At 44.4% G+C, this 26,299-nt stretch overlaps 1 protein-coding gene across 4 annotated transcripts in view; it reads left to right on the top strand.

Annotated features, from left to right (window-relative positions):
- Positions 1–26,299, top strand: part of KCNN1 (potassium calcium-activated channel subfamily N member 1) — a 237,724-nt gene that overhangs the window by 10,557 nt on the left and 200,868 nt on the right. For 3 of the 4 annotated variants that reach the window (XM_040321348.1, XM_040321355.1, XM_040321353.1), the window contains exon 2: positions 14,264–14,707. In XM_040321348.1, coding sequence (XP_040177282.1) covers positions 14,264–14,707 — 444 coding nt within the window. Of the gene's footprint in view, positions 1–13,971; positions 14,124–14,263; positions 14,708–26,299 lie in introns of those variants that run through there. The other variant, XM_040321357.1, reaches the window with a different exon arrangement.

The raw sequence follows: 26,299 nt of genomic DNA, 5'->3' as shown, positions 1-26,299 counted from the left end.
TTGGATTCATTGAATGAGTTTACCAAAAATGTCAATATTGCAGAATATACAGCCTAAAGCTACATAACTAAGCTCCCTTTCATGCTGAATTCTAAATTATCATTGTATCTTAAATATAAAACTATCTTAAGATAGATTTTTACTTCAAAAGCATTTTATAAAAGTCGAGTTCCGCCTGCAAAAAAATAAATAAATGTCAGCAGCTACAAATACTGCAGCTGCTGACTTTTAAAATAAGGACACTTACCTGTCCAGGGTGCCCCCAATTTCCTCACCTAAAGCCGACCTGTCCCTCGGCTCTGGGTGGAGGCGCCGGCATCTTAAATAACTGCTCCTCCTAAAAGGTGCCAAATGTGACACCAGAGGGGCAGAGGAACCGGATAAGCAGAAGTTTCATTTTTGGGTGGAACTCTGCTTTAAAATAAATTAGATAAAAATAAAAAAAATCTGATTTAAATAAAAAAAATCCTATTTAAAGTGGAAGTCGAGGCTAAAACTACAATCCCTGCATCTATAGACACCCACAATCTAACACTAACCTATCTAGCCCTGTAAAGAAAAAAAATCAGTAAACATACCTTCTGAAGCTGATATGACCAAATTTCCAGCGGCGGAAGCTCTGTAGAGCTCTGTAGAGGTCACGACATGGGAAATGATGTCACCCATAGATTTACTATGGGGCTTCTGTTGTCGAACGTGTCCTCTGCACTCGTCTCCACAGCGAAGCCGTGGCTGATAGCTCAGCGTGGGTTGGATCAGCTTCACAAAAGGTAGCTTTTCTGAAGCTGTTAGATTGTAGGATTCTATAGATGCAGAGATTTTAGTTTTAGCATGGACTTCCACTTTAAATAAAAAAAATAATCATGGGCTCCTCCGATCTTGCTATTTTTACCCCCTGAACCACACCCCCTCATAAAGAGCAGTCCACAACCCATACCTCCCAACAAGCACGGATTCTGCGGGATTATTCCGCACTGACTGCATATTCCCGCAGTCCCCCCCTGCTCAGTACTGTAGGAGGAGGCGGGGTGGAGCCGAATGGGCAGTTCTGCTGAAGGAGGCGGGTGGAGCTGAATGGCAGCCTATAGGAGGAGGCGGGCCGAGCTGAATGGCAGCCGTACTACTGGAGGAGGCGGGCATAGCTGAATGTACTGCGGCGTGTCGATGAGATGACTGCTGAGGGAGGTGTGACATGCTGTGCAAAGGTGAGAGGCATCCACTTCGCCCCCCTTCCCCCGCTCAACAACCTCGACTCAACCCCCCCCCCCCCCCGCTCAACAACTTCGACCCCCCCTCCCTGGTCAAAAAAACAACTCCAATCCCTCCCCCCGCTCAACAACTGTCCCGCAGTTGACTTTTTAAATGTTGGGAGGTATGCACAACCACCTACTGAAGTATAGGAACATCTAGTGGCATCATTAATTCTTACCCTTTAACCGTACTGATAAAAATATTACCCTTTACCTCACAATAGGAAAGTACAAAGGGGCCTTACAATAATGAGATTATATGCATGTTTAACATATTTTATGTATACTATTTACCTATAAATGCCTCCCTTGAGTAGACATGCAAACGTCTGAAGCCTCGTACACACAACCGAGGAACTCGTCGTAAACAACGTTTTCCTCGACGAGTTCCTTGTTAGGCTTGTCGAGAAACTTGACAAGCTTTCTTTGCGTACACACTGTCAAGACAAAATCTCGTAGTTCTCAAAAGCGGTTACGTAAAACACGTACGACGGCACTATAAAGGGGAAGTTTGATTCCACTGGCGCCACCCTTCTGAGCATGTGCGGGTTCCTAAGCATACACACGAACGTGTTTCTCGTTGAAAACCAGCCTGACGAGGAACACGACGAGGAAATTGAGACTCCCGACGAGGAAAAAGAGAACTTGTTCTCTTTTTTTCTCATCGAGTTCCTCGACAGTTTTCTCGATGAAAAACATATACATGACCGTTTTCCTCGGCAAAAAAGCTCTGCCACCAAGTTTCTTGATGGATTCTGTCAAGGAAAATGGTCGTGTGTACAAGGCCTGAGGCCCCGTACACACGACCGAGTTTCTCGGCAGAATTCAGCCAGAAACTCGGTTCAGAACTGAATTCTGCCGAGAAACCCGGCCGTGTGTACACTTTCGGCCGAGGAAGCCGACGAGGACCTCGGCGAGGAAATAGAGAACATGTTCTCTATTTCCTCGTTGTTCTATGGGAGAACTCGGCCCGCCGAGCTCCTCGGCGGCTCCAGGACTGAACATGCCGAGGAACTCGATGTGTTTGGCACGTCGAGTTCCTCGGCCGTGTGTACGGGGCCTGAGACTTCTGGTGGGTGTCACCACCTTGGATGTAATACTAGCAGCCCCAGCCGACTCAGCATTGTCACTCCTGTCAGAAGGAGCAGGGGTCTTAATAGCTGCTGGAGAGAGGATTCTGCTCTCTTTTTTAGGGGGGGTCTTTTAGGAACACACCTCCATCTCAGTATGGAGCTGCTGGGGAGTGAAAGCAGGCTGCCCTGTTTTCTATCCCCCTTGTCATGTGACATATCACATGACCAGAGATGGGAAGAAGGAGTTGCTGCCTTCATTTCTGGTCTGAACCGGGAGGGTAAGGGGGCAACTCAGCCCTAGACCTTCCCTCACGGCCTCCTCCGTTCCTTGGAGCCCTTTTCTTTCTAGTGAAACCACAGATGATGGGACATTTTTTCCTTGCAGTGACACTACCAGTCATTGGACATTTTTTTCCTCTCAGTGACACCACCGATGCTGGAACAATTTTTCTTTTCAGTCACCCCACAGATGCTGATACATTATTAATTTTTCTTTTGCCACTGCCTTATGTTTGTGTGCCAATATTAATCACTTGTCAACTGCCCGCCGAGGAAGACTGTTATTCTGGGTGGACGTCATATGACGTTGCGCCTTTAAAACCCACTAGGGGGCGCGTGCTATAAATCTATCCCCTATTTTGTAGACCCTATAAGTTTTACGCAAACCAATCAATATACGCTTTTTGCGATTTTTTTTTACCAGAAATATGTAGAAGAATACGTATCGGCCTAAACTGAGGATTTTTTTTTCAGCACTGTTTCACCGCATTGTGTGGCATGCTATTAGCCCCATCCCCTCCTTCACCCGGTGGTGGAGCAGGGGGGCACAGTTTGCCATCTTCACTCTTGACACTGGATGACCTTGTCCCGGCACTGATTACTATACAGTGGATGTACAAGAGAATTCACTATTCCTCCACCTACTGCTCACCGACACTGGGGCCATGTTTATTTTCAATGATGCTCGGCCCTGGGGAATTTTCTACCCCCACTGGTCAGAATCCGGCCTCCCTTAAGTCTGAAAGACAGTAAACTGGCCCTTAGCTTGAAAAGTATGGAGACCCCTGCTCTAGGCACATGTGATTGGTTATATCCCTGGGTTCATTGCCCCCTCCATGGACTATTGGAGGCAGTTTGCTGTCCGCATTGTGTGCAGAGCTACTATTGGAACATACAGCCTACCAGTCAAAATTCTTCAGAGAACGACTTGAGAGTTTCAAGACTCCTCTCTGCGGTCACGGTATCCCCTTTACCTTTCAGTACTGCTGTTGGAATTTTCCACATTTTTTAGAAGTGACACGAATAACAAATAAGAAGTAGAAATGATAAACATTGGGATTTATTTACTAAAGGCAACTCCACTTTGCACTGCAAGTGCACTTGGATGTGCACTTGTAAGTGCAGTCGCTGTAGATCTGAGGGGGACATGCAAGGAAAATAAAAAAAAGCTTTTTTGCTTGTACATGATAAGATGATAAAATCAGCAGAGCTTCCCCTCATTTCAAATCTTCTCCTCAGATTTACAGCGACGGCACTTGCAGTACACTTGTAGTGCAGAGTGGATTTGCCTTTAGAAAATCAACCCTATTGCGTCATTGCTCTTATATTCTGCTACCCTAGGCACTGGCTCAAAAATACTTGGCAATTATGGTCCTGGATGAAATCCGCACAGTATCTCCCAAAAGTGAGTACACCCCTCACATTTTTGTAAATATTTTATTCTATCTTTTCATGTGACAACACTGAAGAAATGACACTTTGCTACAATGTAAAGTAGTGAGTGTACAGCTTGTATAACAGTGTAAATGTGCTTTCCCCTCAAAATAACGCAACACTCAGCCAATAATGTTTAAACCACTGGCAACAAATGTGAGTACACCCCTAAGTTAAAATGTCCAAATTGGGCCCAAAGTGTCAATATTTTGTGTGGCCACCGTTATTTTCCAGCACTGCCTTAACCCTCTTGGGCATGGAGTTCACCAGAGCTTCACAGGTTGCCACTGGAGTCCTCTTCCACTCCTCCATGATGACATCACAGAGCTGGTGGATGTTGGAGACCTTTCGTTTGAGGATGCCCCACAGATGATCAATAGGGTTTAGGTCTGGAGACATGCTTTGCCAGTCAATCACCTTTACCCTAAGCTTCTTTAGTAAGGCAGTGGTCATCTTGGAGGTGTGTTTGGGGGTCGTTATCATGTTGGAATACTGCCCAGCAGCCCAGTCTCCGAAGGGAGGAGATCATGCTCTGCTTCAGTATGTCACAGTACATGTTGGCATTCATGGTTCCCTCAATAAACTGTAGCTCCCCAGTGCCGGCAGCACTCATGCAGCCTCAAACTATGACACTCCCACCACCATGCTTGACTGTAGGCACACTTGTCTTTATATTCCTCACCTGGTTGTCACCACACACGCTTGAGACCATCTGAACCAAATACGTTTATCTTGGTCTCATCAGACCACAGGACATGGTTCAAGTAATCCATGTCCTTAGTCTGGTTGTCTTCAGCAAACTTTTTGCGGTTTTTTTTTGTCTTGTGCATCATCTTTAGAAGAGGCTTCCTTCTGGGACGACAGCCTGCAGACCAATTTGATGCAGTGTGCGGCGTATGGTCTGCGCACTGACAGGCTGACCTCCCCCCTTTTCAAACTCTGTAGCAATGCTGGCAGCACTCATAAGTCTATTTCCCAAGGACAACCTCTGGATATGACGCTGAGCACGTGCACTCAACTTCTTTGGCCGACCATGGCGAGGCCTGTTCTGGGTGGAACCTTTCCTGTTAACCACTTAAGGGCCGCCTCCTGCACATTTACGTCGGCAGAATGGCACGGCTGGTCACAGGCATGTACCTGTACGTTGCCTTTAACCACTTAAGCCCCGGACCAATATGCAGCCTAAAGACCCAAGGTGTTTTTACAGTTCGGGACTGCGTCGCTTTAACAGACAATTGCGCGGTCGTGCGACGTGGCTCCCAAACAAAATTGGCGTCCTTTTTTCCCCACAAATAGAGCTTTCTTTTGGTGGTATTTGATCACATCTGCGGTTTTTAGTTTTTGCGCTATAAACAAAAATAGAGCGACAATTTTGAAAAAAAAGCAATATTTTTTACTTTTTGCTGTAATAAATATCCCCCAAAAACATATATAAAAACATTTTTTTTCCTCAGTTTAGGCCGATACGTATTCTTCTACCTATTTTTAGTAAAAAAAATCGCAATAAGCGTTTATCGATTGGTTTGCGCAAAATTTATAGTGTTTACAAAATAGGGGATAGTTTTATTGCATTTTTTTTTTTTTTTACTACTAATGGCGGCGATCAGCAATTTTTTTCGTGACTGCGACATTATGGCGGACACTTCGGACAATTTTGACACATTTTTGGGACCATTGTCATTTTCACAGCAAAAAATGCATTTAAATTGCATTCTTTATTGTGAAAATGACAGTTGCAGTTTGGGAGTTAACCACAGGTGGCGCTGTAGGAGTTAGGGTGCACCTAGTATGTGTTTACAACTGTTTGGGGGTGTGGCTGTAGGAATGACGTCATCGATCGTGTCTTCCCTATAAAGGGAATGACGCGATCGATGCGCCGCCATAGTGAAGGACGGGGAAGCCGTGTTTACACACGGCTCTCCTCGTTCTTCAGCTCCGGGGAGCGATCGCGACGGAGCGGCTATAAACAAATAGCCGCGCCGTGGTCCCGGATCGCTCCCCGAGCGGACCCGACCTCCGCATGTAGCGGGGGGGGTCCCGATCGGACCCCCCACCCGCTAATAGGCGAGGACGTACCTATACGCCCATGTGCCTGTACGTGCCATATTGTGGACGTATATGTACATGCGGTGGTCCTTAAGTGGTTAAGAGCCCAGCACGCGCACGACCCGGTCCGAAGCTCTGTGACCGCGCCCGCGGGACCTGTTCGCCGCCGGTATATAGGGATATGGGATAGGGATATAGGGAAAGACGATCAGTGACGTCACAGTAAGAATCACTCCCTTAGGGCACGCTTAACCCCTTAGCGCCACCTAGTGGTTAACCCCTTCACTGCCATTGTCATTTTCACAGTAATCAGTGCATTTTTATAGCACTTTTCGCTGTGAAAATGACAATGGTCCCAAAAATGTGTCAAAAGTATCCGATGTGTCCGCCATAATGTCGCAGTCACGAAAAAAATCGCTGATCGCCGTCATTAGTAGTAAAAAAAAAAAAATATTAATAAAAATGCCATAAAACTATCTCCTATTTTGTAAACGCTATAAATTTTGCGCAAACCAATCGATAAACGCTTATTGCGATTTTTTTTTACCAAATATAGGTAGAAGAATACGTATCGGCCTAAACTGAGGAAAAAAAATATTTTTTTATATCTTTTTTGGGGATATTTATTATAGCAAAAAGTAGAAAATATAGATTTTTTTTCAAATTTGCCGCTCTATTTTTGTTTATAGCGCAAAAAATTAGAACCACAGAGGTGATCAAATACCACCAAAAGAAAGCTCTATTTGTGGGAAAAAAGGAAGCCAATTTTGTTTGGGAGCCACGTCGCACGACCACGCAATTGTCAGTTAAAGCGACGCAGTGCCGAATCGCAAAAAGGGGCAAGGTCCTTAACCTGCATAATGGTCCGGGTCTTATGTGGTTAAACCGCTGTATGGTCTTGGCAAACCCTGCTGCAGCTCAGTTTCAGGGTCTTGGCAATTTTCTTATAGCCTAGGTCATCTTTATGTAGAGCAACAATTCTTTTTTTCAGATCATCTGAGGGTTCTTTGCCATGAGGTGCCTTGTTGAACTTCCAGTGACCATTATGAGAGAGTGAGAGCAATAACACCAAATTTAACACACCTGCTCCCCGTTCACACCTGAGACCCTGTAACACTAACGAGTCACATGACACCGGGGAGGGAAAATGCCCCAATTTGGATACTTTCACTTAGGGGTGTACTCACTTTTGTTGCCAGCTGTTTAGACATTAAAGGGGTTGTAAACCCTTGTGTTTTTTTACCTTAATGCATCCTATGGATTAAGGTGAAAAAACACCTTGCACTCTCCGCCCCCCTGAGCTTACCTCAGCCCAGAATTTCCGTGGGCGCGATCCCACATTGCATTCCCCAGGTCTTGTCGGCTCTTCATTGGATAGATTGATAGCAGTGCAGCCATTGGCTCCTGATGCTGTCAATCAAATCCAATGATGCAGCTGCCGGGGGCGGGGCCGAGTCATACACTCGGCGGCTATGTATGCTGAGTGTATCACACGGGAGCACGCCCGCAAGGTAACCACTCGGGACAGAGCTTCCCAGAGGGTGTTATCTGATGCGGGGAGGAGCAGCGAGAGCTGCCGTGGGACCCCAGAACAGGAGGATTGGGGCCACTTAAGGTAATTGGAGGTAAGTGGAGGTAAGTATGATATGTTATTTTTAGTTTTTTTAACTGAACCTTCAGTTTTCCTTTAATGGCTGTGTGTTGTTATTTTGAAGGGACTGCAAATTTACACTGTTATACAAGCTGTACACTCACTACTTTACATTGTAGCAAAGTGTAATTTCTTCAGTGTTGTCACATAAGAAGGTATAAAATATTTACAAAAATGTGAGGGGTGCCGGTGTACTCACTTTTGTGAGCTACTGTAGATGAGTACACAGTAAACAAGGGCACCTATCTGCTTTGCTGTAATGCAGCTTTAGTGAACACTGGGTAAAGGAAAGGTTGTTGCTGGCATGACAAGGAAGCTGGTTTGCAGTACTGCAGCTGCTATGACTCTATATATGAATAACGTTACAATTGAATGACTGCATTTCATATTTTGTGTCGCCATATACCGTACATAAGAATCTATCATCCACAATCCCATTTAATCCGTCAATTTATCTGCTGCAATACTTGTATTCTTTAAATTGTAAAATATCTATTATCATCACAACCTACGGTCTATGTACCAGTATATACATTTTTCATGTTTTTTCATGTTTTCATGTAGGTGCCTATGTATGATAGGAGCTGACTGCTACTGATCCAACTGATTATAGTAGGATTAAAAATAACACATGGTTATAGGAAGTGTGTAGACATCTAGATCTCTGCAGACACCCCTGGCCAATCTGAACCGAACACACATGTTTGTGCTATGATCTTCCTAAAGAACAGTACCGCGGTGTACAGATCTTTAGACCACCCTCCTTATAGATGGCTTGCACCTTCATATATATATATATCATAGGTGTGCACAGACCATGGCATTAGGGTGCACCCAAATCTCAATATATATATATATATATATATATATATATATATATATATATAATCAGTGGAGCAGTGGATAGGGTCAGTAGGGAGAGATTGATGTCAGTAGTTTATTTTTTACAATTTAATTTAATAATATATTATTATTAATATTATTTTTTATACAATTTTTTTAGGAGCTCCACTGGGGGTCTTTGGCGAGATATCAGAGGTCTAAACAGACCCCTGATGTCTCACTTTTAAGACAGAGATTCCCCAGTCCCTTTTGCAGCCAAGCAGCAGAAGGAATCTGTTCAGCACAGAATGAATAGGGTGTGCCCAGACACACCTGGCACACCCTGTGCGCACGCCTATGATATATATATAAGCACAGATCCCAATCTGCTGTATATTGTTATTATATAACATTATTCTGGGATATCCTTGCATTGCCTATTGTAAAGCTTAATCTTCTAAAATTGTGCCTTCGTATAGGCAATGGGCCAGATCCACAAAGAAGTTACGTCGGCGTATCTATTAATACGCCGCGTAACTTCTAGGATGCCCCGTCGTATCTTTGTTTTGTGTCCACAAAACAAGATACGCCTGAATGTGGGCTAGATCCGACTGACGTACGTCTTAGTACGCCGTCCGATCTTAGGTGCATATTTACGCTGGCCGCTAGGTGGCGCTTCCGTTGATTTACGCGTAGAGTATGCAAATTATCTAGATACGCCGATTCTCAGAACGTACATCCGGCCGGCGCATTTTTTTACGTCGTTTACGTAAGGCTTTTTTCGGTGTAACGTTACCCCTGGGTCTATGAGGCGTACGCAATGTTAAGTATGGACGTCAGGCCAGCGTCGAATTTTCCGTCGTGTACGTCGTTTGCGTAAAACGTTCGCAAATAGGACTTTGTGTAAATTACGTTCACGTCGAAAGCATTGACTATTTGCGACGTGATTTCGAGCATGCGCACTGGGATACCCCCACGGACGGCGCATGCGCCGTTAAAAAAAAACGTAATTTACGTGGGGTCAAGTTGAAATAACATAAAACACGCCCACATCTTTGTCATTTGAATTCCGCGCCCTTACGCCGACACATTTACGCTACGCCGCCGTAACTTTAGACGCAAGTGCTTTGTGAATACAGCACTTGCTTCTCAAAGTAGCGGCGGCGTAGCTTAACTACGATACGCTACGCCTGCTTAAAATTACGCCGATCTACGTGGATCTGGCCCAATGTGTGCATCATAAAACTGAGTAGTGAAATCTATAAAAAAAAAAAAAAAAAATGTACAGGGGATGTACAGTACTATTCTGCTTTTATTTAGAAGGGGCACAGTACAATATAAAGCCAGATACTGGTGTGTGTTTTCGTGATCCTATTTTTTTTTAAACATGGCACCAGTGTTGTTTCACATCGTTGTCTTGGAGTGGAAGATGTCATTTGCAATCATAGGTGTGAAAAGTAGTTATCCCTTCAAAGTCAATAACTGATTTTGACACCTTACCTGAAAAAAACAGCAACTAAATGCTTTATGCAGCTGTTGTCCAGAGTCTCACATCACTGCGGAAATATACTGAAAAAATAATAATTGTTTATTACCACTGGCTGTTCGCACCAGGATATATATATATATATATATATATATATATATATATATATATATATATATATATATATATCCAAAACTTAAAAAAATACTTTGGCCTGGAGAACCGCGTAAGGCAAAACAGACACGTAGATTAAAGCTCGGTTCACACTGCTGCGTTGCAAACTTGTTCAGTTTTTTGTCCTGTGTGAGGTACGATTTTACAGCGATTGTACCGCAATTTTACCGCGATTTCCCAGTGAATTTCAGGAGTTGGATATTCTGCGATTGATGTTCTAGCCAATGGAATCATAATGTAAGAAAAAAAAAAGGTGGTAACCTGTGTATTTCCTGTTTTTTTGTGGGGAGTAGTGTGGTGGAATTCGCACATATGTGAACCATCAATGCGATTCCAGAATGATTTACATTAATGTCTACGGAGACTAAATTCGCAACACAACGCTGTAAACTCGTATCGCATTCGTAGAGGAATCGCAATGCATGTATGTGAACGAATGTCATTGAGAACAATGGGATAGATTCAGGTACGGCGACGTAAATTTGTGCGGGCGTAGCGTATGTTATTTACGCTACACCGCCACAATTTAGAAAGGCAAGTGCAGTATTCACAAAGCACTTGCTCCGTAAGTTGCGGCGGCGTAGCGTAAATCTGCCGGCGTAAGCGTGCCGAATTCAAATTGTCAAGAGGTGGGCGTGTTTTATGTAAATAAAACATGACCCCACGTAAATGACGTTTCTCACGAACGGCGCATGCGCCGGCCGTGCACGTATCCCAGTGCGCATGCTCCTAATCACGTCGCAAAAAGTCAATGCTTTCGACGTGAACGTAATTTACGCAAAGCCCTAGTCGCGAACGACTTACGCAAACGACGTCAAATTTTCAAAATTCAACGCGGGAACGACGTCCATACTTAACATTATAGCCTCATATAGCAGGAGTAACGTTACGCCGTAAAAAGCCTTACGCAAACGACGTAAAAAAATCCGCCGGGCGCACATACGTTTTTGAACTGGCGTATCCAGCTCATTTGCATATTCTACGCTGAAATCGACGGAAGCACCACCTAGTGGCCAGCGTAAATATGCACCCTAAGATACGACGGCGTAGGAGACTTACGCCGCTCGTATCTTAGCCTAATTTAAGCGTATCTGGTTTCCAGAATACGCTTAAATTTACGACGGCGTAGATTCAGAGTTACGACAGCGTATCTACTGATACGCTGGCGTAACTCTCTGTGAATCTAGCCCAGTGACTTTATGGATGACATGCGAATTTAGAATGTTTTTGACGCATCACATTCGTTATAAACTCGCATCAGTGTGAACCGGGCCTAAGTCTTCAAAATGGGTGTTTTCCCACTGCTGAAAAAGCATGCAAATTTTACTAAAGGGTGTAACTAATCCAAATAATTAAGGGCCGGTTCACACTACTGTGACTTCAAAATCACGCGATTTTACCACGATTTCGCGGCCGCGATTTCAGGGAGTGACAGTCTAATAAGCTGAATTTGCATCGCACATGGATCAAACTCACACAGGACCCTTTTTTAACGCAGCTTAGATTCACAATGCATTGATGTGAATGGCACTCATGGAAAACTAAGTTAGTAAAATGACTTGCAAATTTGAGCCATCGCAACGTATGAAATTCGCAATAGAATTCGCAGCAGTGTGAACCGACCCTAATACCCATATAATTTATAAGGAATCATTTCGTATCTGGAAATTTGACAATGTTTCATTTAGATGGTGGTTATGGTAAATGCCTTGAAAGGAAGGCAAATTAACCCATCTTTCCATCTTGGCAGAAAAGGGATTCCATCTGAAATAAAATTCTTGGAAACATCAATACTAACTGCGTTGTTCAACACTATAGCAACAGCTTATTCATCAAAATGTTTATCATTTTTTGCTACAGTCTTTTCATACCTTAAATTGATTAAGAAAGAAAAGACGCACTAGGGTTTATTAAAGGTAAATAGACAATGTACTTTGCAAGGGGATTTTCTCTTAGCCTAGTGAGTAAGGTGAAGCTCTGCTGATATCCATCATCCAATCATGTTCAGCATGTTCCAGCAAAAATACAATTTTCTTTTATTTCCTTTGCACCTGATTGGGTGTGCTTTGCAAAGTGAATTTACCGCACATTCTCTTAGTTAAAGGAGAAGTATGGCCAAAGCTTTTTACTTCTCAAAGGATCACGGGAGTGCAGTTCTCACTCAGTGGCTCCAGGCTGGGGAAAGATCTTGACCATATGGTCGATATCCACCCAGATGCCTGGACTGGCATCTGGCTCAGCCTCTTAGTGATCTGCTGAGAGCCTGAGCTATACTCTCCTGCACCCTCCACAGCGCTGGAGGGGAGAGCAGAGAGATGCTGACTGACAGTCACAGCTCTCTGCTCAGAGCAGAGGGAGAGAACTGATCGATCAGCAGTGTTTTATCACTCAGTTCTCGCTGCAGAGCTGGCAGGGGACAATAAATCACAAACTTCTCCTTTAAGGGAAAATTCTCACGAAAAAGTGAAAAGCCTATTTGCTTTTAGTAAAGCAGCCCCATAGAGTTTCTCTTTATCACACGATTATTATTTGTCAAATGTGTACCATATACAGTAAGTGCTACATACACTGAAATTCACAACCGATATGTGTCCAATCCTTTGTTTTAATTGCTAACTTCATGAACACCTAGAAACTACACAAGCATGAAGCCTCGTACACACGACCGAGAAACTCGACGAGCGAAACACATCGTTTTGCTCGTCGAGTTCCTTGTTAGGCTGTCAAGGATCTTGGCTAACCAAATTTCCCCATTCCCGTCGAGGAAAAAGAAGACATGCTCTCTTTTTGGCTCGAAGAGATCCTCGACAGTTTCCTCGTAGAAAAGTGTACACACGACCGGTTTCCTCGGCAAAAAAAAAATACCAGCAACTTTCTTGCTGGTTTTTGCCGAGAAACTCCGTCGTGTGTACGAGGCCTTAGATCAATCTTGTTTCCCCACCTCATGGAACATTCTCAAAATGTTCCACCTTGGCATAAAAGAATGAGCCTAGTGCCCTCTTTCACACAAACACTTCTCACCCATCCAACACTTAATTTTACTAAACTCCCCTGACCCCAAACTGTCACCTTATTCCTGTACACAAGTACTTCAAGCATCACATATAAAGTAGAGATACTTCTTTGCACAAATGTCTGTAAATCCTTTGTTTCTGTGGTGCCGTAATGTTTGATGTAGAGTTACATTTGTGTTTGACTGGGAAAACCATATTAAAAGCTTAACTGCAGTTTCTATATCGTTTTGGATAAGGTGGGAATGAGTTTAGGTTCATGTCAGGTTATTTCTATCTGTGACCCCATGGGGAGTTTTCCCCTTGCTTCATGTTCCTGTGACTTTAGGGCAAGTAATAGGGGGAGCAGTTGTCACCAGGACAAAAAGAAAAGGTAGCAATAGAACATTTTCTGCTATTCAAACCCATCCCTACTCTGCTTTAATGTGTATTTTCCATCACTTCCTGTCCTGACAGGAAATGAGAGGACATCTTTCAATAGGTACAGTATACATATAGAAATAATACCCAACTGAAGCTTTAACTCTTCTTCAATATATCCTAATAAAACCAAACCAAATCAAAAGTTTGCATGTTGTAGGGTTTTAATCTTTGTTTTAATTAAAGGTAAAAGATAAATAAATGCCATTCTGTGAATAAGTATTTACACTTGTTATGAGAGTAATAAGGGGCTGCCGTTTTTGGTCTTCTTGTAAAAATGCTATTGCCTGGTTTTCATGCAGATTTACTGGCTTCAGTACTTTTCTAAGTCCCTGACCAGGATTACGTATACAGATCAGGAGAGTCAGAAACTCTTATATGGGGACTTCTTCTGGGCCAGCAACTCAACGTGCTGAAGCAAGGAGGTCAAATTGAGATCCAGGCAACCAGCATTTAGAGAAAAAGAGGAAAGCAAAGGTAACTGTTATGTCTGTCTGTTTAATGACAGGTTTTCTTTTAGAAGTTTAATTTTACAACAGGTAAAATAATAAGATAGAGTATATGCATCCTATTTGGATAATTTCTGAAGTATCTTGTTTCTTTATGTTTTCCTGTAGGGGAACGTTGACCTACAGCCCATCAGTCATGATGGTCCAGAAGTATCCTTCAGAAAGTCCAACCGTTTTTCGGACATAGCCATGAACAGCTGCAGATACAACGGGGGGATCCCACGACCCCTCAGCAGCCTGAGCTCCTCCAGGAGAAATCTCCATGAGGCAGACCCAGAGACCCAACCCCTGCAGACCTTACACAGTCCAGGGATTGAAGTGGTTGTAAACAAAAATGACCCACTCAAAGCATCGCACCGCAGCCTACGAGGAGGAGATGATGGTAGCCACCGGGGCCAAAAGAAAAACCAAAACGTTGGCTACAAATTGGGTCATCGCAGAGCCCTGTTCGAGAAGAGGAAAAGGCTCAGTGATTACGCACTTATTTTTGGAATGTTTGGTATTGTGGTCATGGTTACCGAGACAGAGCTATCCTGGGGGGTCTACACTAAGGTAATGACGAAAACATGACTAACTTGCAAGAAAACTGATTTATTTAATGGCATGGAACGATGAAAAATGCTGTGTGGTAACCCATAATTAGCGATCATATCTTAGTTTTCTCTAATACCCAATCATATTTCATTTGCGTCACTTCCATAGTTTATAGTAGCCAGAAAAATGGATGACTATTATGACTAATTGCTTTAGGGTATTGCACATCATTTCTCATTACACTTTCAATGCATGTCAAGGCAGCTACCCATAGGCGATTAAACATGGCACCAGTTATAAGCAGAGAGCACTAGGAGCTAGGCATTGTCTTCTACCCAGACTTATCGACTTTACATCTGTCTTTTCCTATCAGTTCAGTTGTTTTAACAAAATACACTGTCAGATTGTCAGACAGTTTCAACTGAAATCTTTTGTATTTCCTGACAACTTGACTACATGTACTGTTTGCATAGCTTTAAACTTATATTGTGTTGCATTGCCATTGCTAGCCATACTTTTCCACATCTCTCTGAGCTCCCACTGTCATTCCTTTATTCTTTTTAACTTTAGGATAAGTTACACAATACATGTCAAAAACATTTTCGCTTCTAAAGCAAAATTTGAATTGTACTTGGTCAGTGTATTTTTTTGTAGAAGATTGGGTTTTTGGAATATGTATCTGTCTGTCTGAGCACCAACAGCTACTAAATGCAAATGATGATTTCATTCTAACTGCGTAATATGCAGGCTTGATAAAATTTGCACAATTCCTTTCTCAGCTGACACTGGCAACTTGGTAAGCAGAACTTTGTGGGTTTTTTTTGTTTTGTTTTTCCCTTTTTTCTAACTTTTGGCGAAAGAGTTGTACCACCAAAGGTTTTTCACCTTAAAGTGTATGTATAGGTTTTCTCTTTTTTTTTTTTTTTTTTAAACAAACATGTCATACTTACCTCCGTTTTGAATCATGGATGGAGGACAGTAAGGTACGTGTCTGTGGATATAATGGAAAGCTTTGATATTTTTGGAAAAAAAGTACATGAATGCTATATTGGTGCATAAGGGAGCTGGAATAAAAAATAAAAAAAGTGAACTTAGCCTTTAATGCATAGATGCATTAAAGGAGTTGTAAAGGAAAACGTTTTTTTCACCTTAAGTTAAAAAACTTCAGAGTATACCGCCCCCCCCCCCCCCCGGCCCCCCGTTATACTTCCATGACCCCTCGAAAGTCCCGCGCTCGGTCCCGAGATCCTCTTCGCCGCTCAGCCTGGCTGCTGATTGGCTAGAGCGGATGGATTGAGAGCAGCGCAGCCATTGGCTGGTGCTGCTGTCAATCACATCCAGTGACGCGGCGCGCAGAGGGGCGGGGCCTAGTGATATCACGGGAGCGCGCCCGCACTGACTACACACAATGGGAGCTCTGTAGCATGAACGTGTGTAGTTCGTGCAGGGACGACCAGAGACAGCCGCAGAGGGACCCCAGAAGACGTGTGCCAAACGAACTGCACAGTGGAGGTAAGTATAACATGTTTGTTATTTTTTTTTTTCTATTTTTTTATTTATAACAGAGGAATAGGGGGGGTCAGGCACGGGGAGGGGGGGAGAAAAGGCAGAGAGGGGAGGGGGGTGGAGAAGGCAACCCACGGACATGGGTCGACACGTAGTGTTTACAGTAGACCGCTGTCTCTTAAAGAGTGCGGCTAAAGATTAGTTTGGAGCAGTTGCGGTAGGGTGGGGGCCGGGCGGGTCTAAACCCGCTTCCCCCCGTAGTAGTTGCCCTTCGTTGGAGTACTTAAAGAAATTCCAGTGTTGCCAGGTCATTTTATACTGTTCTTGTCTGTTATGGCTGGTTAAGATCAAGTCCTCTAGTCTGCTTACTTCGTCCACCCGTCTAATCCACTCGGCTATAGTTGGCTGGGTCGTGGTTTTCCATAAAATTGGAATACAGGACTTCGCTGCGTCCAGCAAGATGTTTGTTATTTTAAACAACATTTTTTTTTTCCTTTAGTGACCCTTTAAGGTGAAAAACCCTGAGGGTTTACAACGCCTTTAATCTAACAAGTCCTAAGGCCCCTTTCACACTAGCGGGCCGATCAGGTCCACCTGTCAGTTCTTCAGTCGCCTCTATGGAGCAGAGGGTGTAAACAAACATGTATCACTTCATACCTGCCAACATCCAATCTACTAAAAACAGACATCCCCCATCCATCTGGTGAATCGGATGGCAGTCGGGTGTAATCAGACAGGCGGTTTACATCCAACCACTCATAGAGGAGAACAGGCTGTGTCTGTGTCCGCTCTACATAAGCGGGGCTCAGCGGACAGATTCCCTGCTAAGCAGGCAGACTCCAATGGAGTGGAAAGGAGCCCAAGGCATCAAAACAAAGCTAGTGTTTTTTTTTTTCCAGCTACAAAAATGATTAACATCATTTTGTAGGGAAGTTTAAGGTAGATGTAAATCCTTGCAATGAAAGTAGAACTATAGGAACATTTTTTTTTCATTTTGGGTAGAGCAAGGGAGGGTTTTTTTTTGTCATCTGCGTCTCATTGCAGAAGTTTCCCTTTATGTCCTGTCCCACAGTCAAACAGGAAGGGAGAGAAAATCCCTGCAAATTAGGGAAATTCCTTGGGAACCCAAGGTCACCAGAACTAGTGTCCCCACTAAATTTGGGATTTTATTTTATTTTCACTTTCAATGATAATTGAACCTATGGCTCTAATCAGGTGCTTCAAAAATACACCCCCGCCGCTGTAATTCAGATGACCGGCGTCCGTAAATTGGCCGGCCGCTTGAATAGGTGGTGGCCTTGGAAAGATTCATGCTATGCATTAATCTATCCATTAGTCATATGGGAGTGGCTGGAGAGAGGGGGCGACGCCTGGGCACCAGTAATAAATGGGCCGCCACTGCAAAACACCCCTGCTATGTTATGGAGAGGGGGGAGTTTTGTGGTCCTAACACTTCCTGTCCTAGCCTGACTTTCTGTCCTAACGTGACAAGGGAATTTCCTCTAGAGCTTATGCCGCATACACACCATCACTTTATGTGATGAAAAAAAAACGACATTTTCTGTGAAGTAAAAAACAACGTTTTGAAAAACAACATTTTTTGGTCGTTTTTCAGAAGACATAAAACAACGTTTTCCCCCACACACGGTCATTTAAAGTGACGTTTTTAAAAACGTTGTTTTTTTTCATCACATAAAGTGATGGTGTGTACGGGGCATTAGAGAATGAGGTGAAGCTTTGCTGACTTCCAACATTCAATCATGTGCAAGTAAAATACCTGTTTTGTTAATTTCCCTTGCATGTGATTGGGTATTCTTTACAAAGTGAAACTTTACTTCCTTTTTTTTTCATTTTTATAAAAGCCATCAAATGTTTTCTGATTATCCATCAAACTAGCTGATGATGTAACAGGTAAATCTAGTTTGTATAATAATCAGTTGATTAGGCTGACAATAGAGAGAAGGTTTACATGCTCAGAGCTGTATTCTTAGACAGCTTGTGAACAGGAGGTGATTGTCACATGATCCAGCCAGGTCTGCTCGTATTGAATGATGATCACGTCATCTATAGGAATTATGTCACTTGTGTAGAGGCAGCAAAATGCTGGCATATGTATTAACCACTTGACCACTGGGCACTTAAACCCCCTTCCTAACCAGACCAATTTTCAGCTTTCGGTGCTCTCACATTTTGAATGACAATTACTCAGTCATGCAACATTTTACCCATATGACATTTTTTTCCTTTTTTTCACACACATAGAGCTTTCTTTTGGTGGTACTGAAAGTTCTATAAAAAAATTAATTTTTCTTCGCTTCTGTTATAAAATTTAGCAAATTAGTAATTTTTCTTCATAAATTTTGGGCAAAATTTATACTGCTATTTATACTGCTACATATCTTTGGTAAAAAATAAGTACAAATCGGTGTATATTATTTGGTCTTTGTGAAAGTTATACAAGCTATGGTGCCAATATCTGAAAATTGAAGTACTGATCTCATTTCTTGAGACCTTAACGTGCCAGAAAAGTCCAAATACCCCCCAAATGACCCCTTTTTGGAAATAAGACATTCCAAGGTATTTAGTATGAGGGATGGTGAATTTTTTCCCACAATTCTTTGCAAAATCAAGATTTTTTTCACAAAATTGCCATATTAGCATGTTATTTCTCACACACAGCATATGCATACCACAAAATACACCCCAAAACACATTCTGCTATTACTCCAGAGTATGGCGATACCATATGTGTGAGAATTTTACACAGCGTGGCCACATACAGAGGCCCAACATGCAGGGAGCACCATCAGGCGTTTTGGAGCATAAATTACACATCTAATTTCCTGACTACCTCTAAGGCCCCTTTCACACTGTGGCAGGATGTGCGGTGGCGGTATAGCGCCGATATTTTTAGCAGCGCTATACCGACAGAATTGCCACGGTATTCGGCCGCAAGCGGTGCGGTATTAACCACCGCTAAAGGGCGAAAAAGGGTTAATACCGCCTCTGCAGAGGCGCATTGCCGGCGGTATTACCACAGTGTCCCATTGTTTTCAATGGGAAGGAGCGGTGAAGGAGCGGTATACACAGCGCTACTCTCACCGCTCCAAAGACGCTGCTTGCAGGAGATTTTTTTTACTCCCGCCAGCGCATCACCTCAGTGTGAAAGCCCTTGGGCTTTCACATTGAGAATGCTGGGACAAGAGTATTTCAGGCGTTATTTATGTGCTATTTTTAGCGCTAAAACGCCTGAAATAAGTGTGAGAGGAGCCTTACACTTTTGAAGGCCCTGGAGCACCAGGACCATGGAAATGCCCCAAAAATGACCCCATTTTGGAAAGAAAACACCCCGACGTATAATCTGAGGCATAAAGAATCTTTTGAGCATGTAATTTTTTTCCTGTATGTGGAAAGAAAATTAACCACTTCCCGCCCGCCGGCCCTCATATGATGTCCATGAATTTGTGCAGGGATATCTGAATGATGGGTGCAGCTACAGGCATCATTCAGATATCAGCTTTTTCAGCCGGTGATTCCCTACACAATAAGAACAATCATAGCGGCTGTTCCGCCGCTTGATCATTCTTACAGGAGGCGAGGGGGGACGTCCCCCCCCTCCAGCCACTCTCCGGTGATTCTACCGACTCACCAATACGATCGGTGAGTCAGAGACAGGATCCGCCGTCCCCAGATGTTTTTCGTAGAGATTTCCGGCAGACCAGATAGTCGCCGAAGTCTCTAAGATCGTCGGAGGCCGGGCGCAATGTTATGAGATCACGCCTGGCCTATTCAAACAAACAGCGGCGCCTCGGCTGGGAAGCCAGGATCGTTTTTTTTATTTCAGGCTTCCCAGCCTAGAGGTGAGATGTGGGGTCTTATTGACCCCACATCTCACTGTAAAGAGGACCTGTCATGCCATATTCCTATTACAAGGGATGTTTATATTCCTTGTAATAGGAATAAAAGTGATCAAAAATTTTTTGGGGGGAAAAAAGTGTCAAACTAAAATAAATAAATTAAAATGAACAATAAAAAAATTAAAAAATTTTAAGCGCCCCTGACACCGTGTGCTCGCATGCAGAAGCGAACGCAAACGCAAGTCCTACCCACATATAAAAACGGTGTTCAAACCACACATGTGAGGTATTGCCGCAAACGTTAGAGCAAGATCAATAATTTTGGCCCTAGACCTCCTCTGTAACTCAAAACATGTGACCAGTAAAAAATGTTAAAGCGTCACCTATGGGGATTTTTAAGTAGCCAAGTTTGGCACCATTCCACGAGCGTGCGAAATTTTGAAGTGTGACTTCGTAACTTCATCTTTCACATTATACAAAAAAATTGGGCTAACTTTACTGTTTTGTTTTTTTAAAACACAAAAAAGCGTTTTTGAAAAATTGCTGCGCAAATACCCTGCAAGATACAAAGTTCTAGCAATTAAATGATGATTTTTCTCATTTGTAGGAGAGAAATGTCAGAATTGGCCTGGGTGGCAAGTGGTTAAAACGCATTTTTTTTTTTTAACACAAAGTTGTCCATTTATGCAATATTTCTAACAAATAGCATGTACATACCAAAAATGACACCCCAAAATAGATTCTGCTACTCCTAATGAGTACGGCGATACCACATGTGGGAGACTTTCACAGGCTGGCCACATACAGAGGCCGAATACAATCGAGTATGGCTGAGCATGACTGGGTATGGCTGGGTATCGACGAGTATGGCTGAGTATGGCTGTGTATGGCTGAGTATCGCCGAGTATGGCTGGGTACGGCTGGGTATCACCGAGTATGGCTAGGTACGGCTGGGTATCGCCGAGAATGGCTGGGTATGGCTGAGTATCGCCAAGTATGGCTGGGTATGCCTGGGTACGACTGGATATGGCTGGGTATCGCAGGGTATGGCTGGGTACAGGGCCGGACTGGCCTACCGGGATCCCGGGACATCTCCCGGTAGGCTGCCTGCCCTGAGGCTGCTTTGGGCTTACGCTGTGGCTGCAGCGCAGCGATCCGCTCTCTCCTCCTCCACTACACGTCACACTCACACAGAGTCAGCGGGCATCCCCCGCTGTGTGTTTGCGAGCTGCCTGTGTCTGCTGTGTGAAGACTTTGGCCGCGGTACTGTTTGAAAAGTGCCCCCCTCCTCCTAGACCAGCTCGTGTCTGCTGTGGGGGGGGGGGGGGGTTGGGGAAAAAGCTAGTAATGTGGCTTCAGGGTTGCTGGCTTCAGTTATGCTTGGACCCCGCACTGACAGAACGCCCCCCCCCCCCCTCCTCACACGGAGTCGGACAGGAGAGAAAAAAAGGATACAGAGAGCAGGATCTTCTCCTCTCACCCCCCTCGTGTGTGTCCCTGTGGCCCCGCCCACATTCCAATCCTCGGCAGCTCCTCCGTGCTTCCCAAAGAGAAACTCCAGCAGCCTGCAGCAGTTAGATAGTGGAGGGAAGGACAGCTTGTAATATGGATGCTGCAACCCTCCGCAGAGGATCCACAGCTCTCCAGGTCAGCCAATCGCCTTGCTTCCTAATGAAACTTCTCAGTGAATGAAAAGAAAGCCGCACACAGGTGGGTCAGTCATTGATGGGGCTGAACAAAGTGTATTGTCACCTCCAGAGTCCCTCAACCAACACAGCAGCCCACTAGGGTTTCCCTAGTGTGGTGCACTACAAGCCCCAGCATGCTCTGCCAGCCTATGTATATGTATAGTACAGACTAGTAGGCCTTGTTTGCTGACCAATCCAGGGCCCAAGCCTTCATTTATGGTAAGGGAAATGTCCCCCCCCCCCCCCTCTCATTTCGCCTGTGATGTAAAGGGGAACTCTGATGTACGTGGGGGCTTTGCTGATCAGAGACCCCCTTACATCAGGATTCCAAGAGTACCTCTTTGGGCCAGTTCACTCCAGACGCAGTTCCGTTTGCTTTTTTTCTGCACAAAATGCATGTACAGTTTTTTCCATGTATTCTAATGGCTTTTGTTGGCTCTAGTTCACACCATGCAGTCAGTTTCTGCACCGGAAACTGACTACATGGTGTGAACTAGAGCCATTGGAATACATGGAAAACACTGTGCATGCATTTTTACCGCAGAAAAAATACGCACAAAACTGTACGGAACTGCGTGTGGTGTGAACTGGCCCTTACATCAGTTTCCCTTTACATTACAGTCCACAGAGCTCTCCCTTAGAGCCCTTTCACATGGACAGACTCTGCCAAGCAAATCCACCTGCTCAGTGGGGGAACTCTCCGCTGATGCCTGCTGAGCAGGCGGATGACACTTGTGCAGAGTGGACACGGTCACAGACTGCTGTTCTCTATGGACCGGTCTGACTGTCATCCAATCTGCTAGAGCGGATGCAGGCAGGTGTAAATGGACACGTTTGTTTACATTCGCCTCCCCATACAAAACAATGGGTAGTCCAATCAGTTCAACTGTGAGACTGCATTATGGGCACGGTGAGGCTGCGATGATGGGCACGGTCAGGCTGCGATGATGGGCACGGTTAGGCTGCAATGATGGGCACGGTCAGGCTGCGATGATGGGCACAGTGAGGCTGCAATGATGGGCACAGTGTGGCTGCAATGATGGGTACAGTGAGGCTACATTTGATGGCGCTGTTGAGGCTGCATTGATCTCTTGTACCATGTCTGCATTCTCTGACCATCTCCTGTATCATGTCTACATATCTTACCATCTTTAGTATCATGTCCTCAGGCTCTAACCATCTCCTGTACCATCCCCACAACCTCTGACATCTTCTGTACCATGCCTGAATCCTCTGACATCTCCTGTACCATGCCCGCAGCCTCTGCCATCTTGACATCTCCTCCTGTACCATGCCCGCAGCCCCTGGCATCTCCAGTACCATGCCCGTAGCCCCTGGCATGGTTTTAACTCTTAACTGGAATTTCTGATATATATATATATATCTATCTATCTCTCTATCTATCTATCTATCCCTAGCCCTATGTGCTTTCATATCTGTCTTATCTACCGTATTTATCGGCATATAACACGCACAGGTGTATAACACGCACCCTAACTTTAAGAGGGAAGTTTCACTGCCCCCTGCGTATAACATGCAGCCACAGTTTACCCTCTTTTTTCAGGGTAAAAAAGTGAGTGTTATACGCCAATAAATACAGTATATATAATACACTCTTCAAATGTGCTTTATGGTTTTCCCTTTCATGAACAAGAAAATAATGACGTTATTATGTTGGGCTGGTATAATAATGCTATGGGGCTGGTATGACATTTTTTCCAGGGCTGGTTTTTACTCCCAGTCCGGCCCTGGCTGGGTATCACAGAGTATGGCTGGGTAAGACTTAGTATCGCTGAGTATGGCTAGGTACGGCTGAGTATGGCTGAGTATGGCTGGGGGTGGATGGGATGGCTGAGCATGGATGGATGGATGAGTATTGCTGAGTATGGATGGCTGAGCATGGATGGGTGGATAATTATGACAGAGGGATGGGTGAGTATGGATGGAAGGATGGATGAGTATGGATGTTGGGATGGCTGAGTATGGATGGCGGGAGTATGGATGGCGGGATGGCTGAGAATGGATGGTGGGATGGCTGGGTATGGATGGTGGGATTGCTGAGTATGGATGGCTGGCTGGCTGAGGCTGCAATTGTCACTGAGCAGCGCTGTGGGCACTACACATGCAGCCCACATCGCTGCTGCATCCGATCTCTCCCCTTTTCGCTCACGCTGTACGGAGAGGGGAGAGAGGAACCAGATATCACACCGGTTTGTTTACATGTGATCGCTCCGCTGTGAGCCGCCATTTACCGTGATCCGTGATGCGCCGGGTCCTCTGGACCTGGTTTTCACGGTTGCTCCCGTGTGCACGCCCCAGGGGGTGCCCAGGAGCGTGTTTCTTGGAGGACATCAATGTACGCCCTCTCAGAGTTATCGAACTGCCCTTTAGCCGTCATTCAGCTATGGGCCGGTTGTCAAGTGTTTAAAGTAGAACATCAGTTAAAGCCTAACTAGGTTAAAAAAAAAAGCTTCCTCCCCCTCCCGACACATGCACTACCTGTATAAAAAATATGTACTATATATACACTTACCTATTTTTCAGCCTGCTCTGGTCCAGTCATGTGATTCCTTGTGTCAGACAGAAGCAGCTGCATGGGAATAGAGAGAGCACCAGACAATGGCTGTGAAATGGTGCAACAGTTGACGATCCCTCTACTCCCCATGTCATCCAATAAAATAAATAACTGGACATATAAGGCTTTTTGCTAAATTAATATCTTCAATGTAAAGTAAACTTGCCATTAATAAAAGGGCTGCTACTGATCTCCTTCAGTACATGGTAATTTCCTGACTGTTAATCAAATGTACTGGTCACAAGGCTGTCTGAGTCACTGGTTAGTGGGTTATGGGTTTTCAGCATGTTTTTTTTTGGATCTGTGACTCAGAATGTAATAAAATAGCCAGGAAACAAGTATTTTCAGAAGGAGATCAGAAAGATAATCCTCTAGATGTCTTTCTGAACAGGGTAGCTTTAAATTGATACTAAAGGTAAATGTATTTATTTATTTTTAACCATTTTTGTTAAATTGAAAAAAGACCTGAAAATGTTGAAAAATAAAGTTATTCTTAGTTTCTGTTATAAAATTGTGTGAATAAGTAATTTTTTTCCTTCACTGATGAGGCTGCACTGATATCCTGCACTGATGGGCACTGATAGGCTGCACTGATAGGCACTGATATGCTGCACTGATAGGCTGCTCTAAAGGGCACTGATAGGCTGCACTGGTGAGGCTGCATTCATGGCCGGTGACTTGTCCTTAAGGTTCCCCTAACTGGGAAGTTCCTTCAAGGACTGCGCAGGCGCAAACTTGCCGACGGAAATCTCCGAACCTCGCCCGGCATCCAGGCTCATTCTTTAACATCCTTGTGGATTGGAGGATGTTAAAAAAAGAGCCAGGAAGCCGAGCGAGCCGTCCGAGCGCAGCGAGGACGTGAGGCCGACTGGCCACTTACCTCGAAATCCACGTCGCCCTGGATGATGCCCCGAGATTTCCGTTGGCAAGTTTGCGCCTGCGCAGTCCTTGAAGGAACTTTCCCGTTAGCCGGAAACCATCTCGGCAGATCACATTGCGCCTGCGCAGGAACTTTCACGATAGCCGGAACCAGCTCGGCAGATCACCGGCACTGATGGGTGGCACTGATGGGTGCACTGGTGGGTGACCCTGATGGGCAGCACTGATAGACAGTACTGATGGGCACTAATAGGCGGCATTGACAGGTGACACTGATAGGCATCACGGATAGGCGGCGCTGATTGGCACCGACAGGCATTACTGATGGGCACAGATTGGCAGCACTGGTGGTGCTGCACTGATAATCAGGGTTATGATGATGAGGATGATGGGCAGTGCCCCAATTGTCAGTGCAGATGTCCCCTGTGTAAATTTGATCACTGCCGATGCATGCCACACTGGGAGCACAGGCACCGCCGCGTGCACGGTGGGATTTCTTATGACGGCCACCTGGCAAAGTTTGGCCGTAGCACAGTCTCAAAGGGGTTAAAACACAAACATGTTTTACTTTAGTAAATAACCCCCTATATGTGTCCATGCACATTAGGATGTTTAGAGGCATATTTTAACTACTTGCCGACCTGCTGCTGTCATACTTTAAGAGCCATAGCAGGCTCCACAATCAGGGGCACGAGAGCCAGAATGGGGATTTGTGTATGTAAACACACAAATCCCTGTTCTGACAGGGGAGTAGAGACAGATTGTCTCCTCCTCTACTAAGTAGAAACAGCGATCTGTCTCCTCCTCTAGTCAGTCCCATCACCCCACAGTTAGAAACACACGTAGGGAACACACTTAATCCCTTCCCTGCCTGTGACATTTACACAGTTATCAGTGCATTTTTATAGCACTGATCGCTGTATAAATGTCAATGGTCCCAAAAAAGTGTCAAAAGTGTCCGATCTGTCCGCCACAAAAATCCCCACTATTACTAGTAAAAATAAATAAATAATAAAAAATGCCATAACTTTATTCCCTATTTTGTAGATGCTATAACCTTTGCGCAAACTAATCAATATACACTTATTGCTCTTTACATATTTTT

Source organism: Rana temporaria, chromosome 1 (assembly GCF_905171775.1).
Source record: "Rana temporaria chromosome 1, aRanTem1.1, whole genome shotgun sequence".
Taxonomy (NCBI): Eukaryota; Metazoa; Chordata; class Amphibia; order Anura; family Ranidae; genus Rana; species Rana temporaria.
The sequence above is the reverse complement of the archived record's forward strand: the minus strand, read 5'-3'. Positions and strand labels throughout refer to the sequence as shown.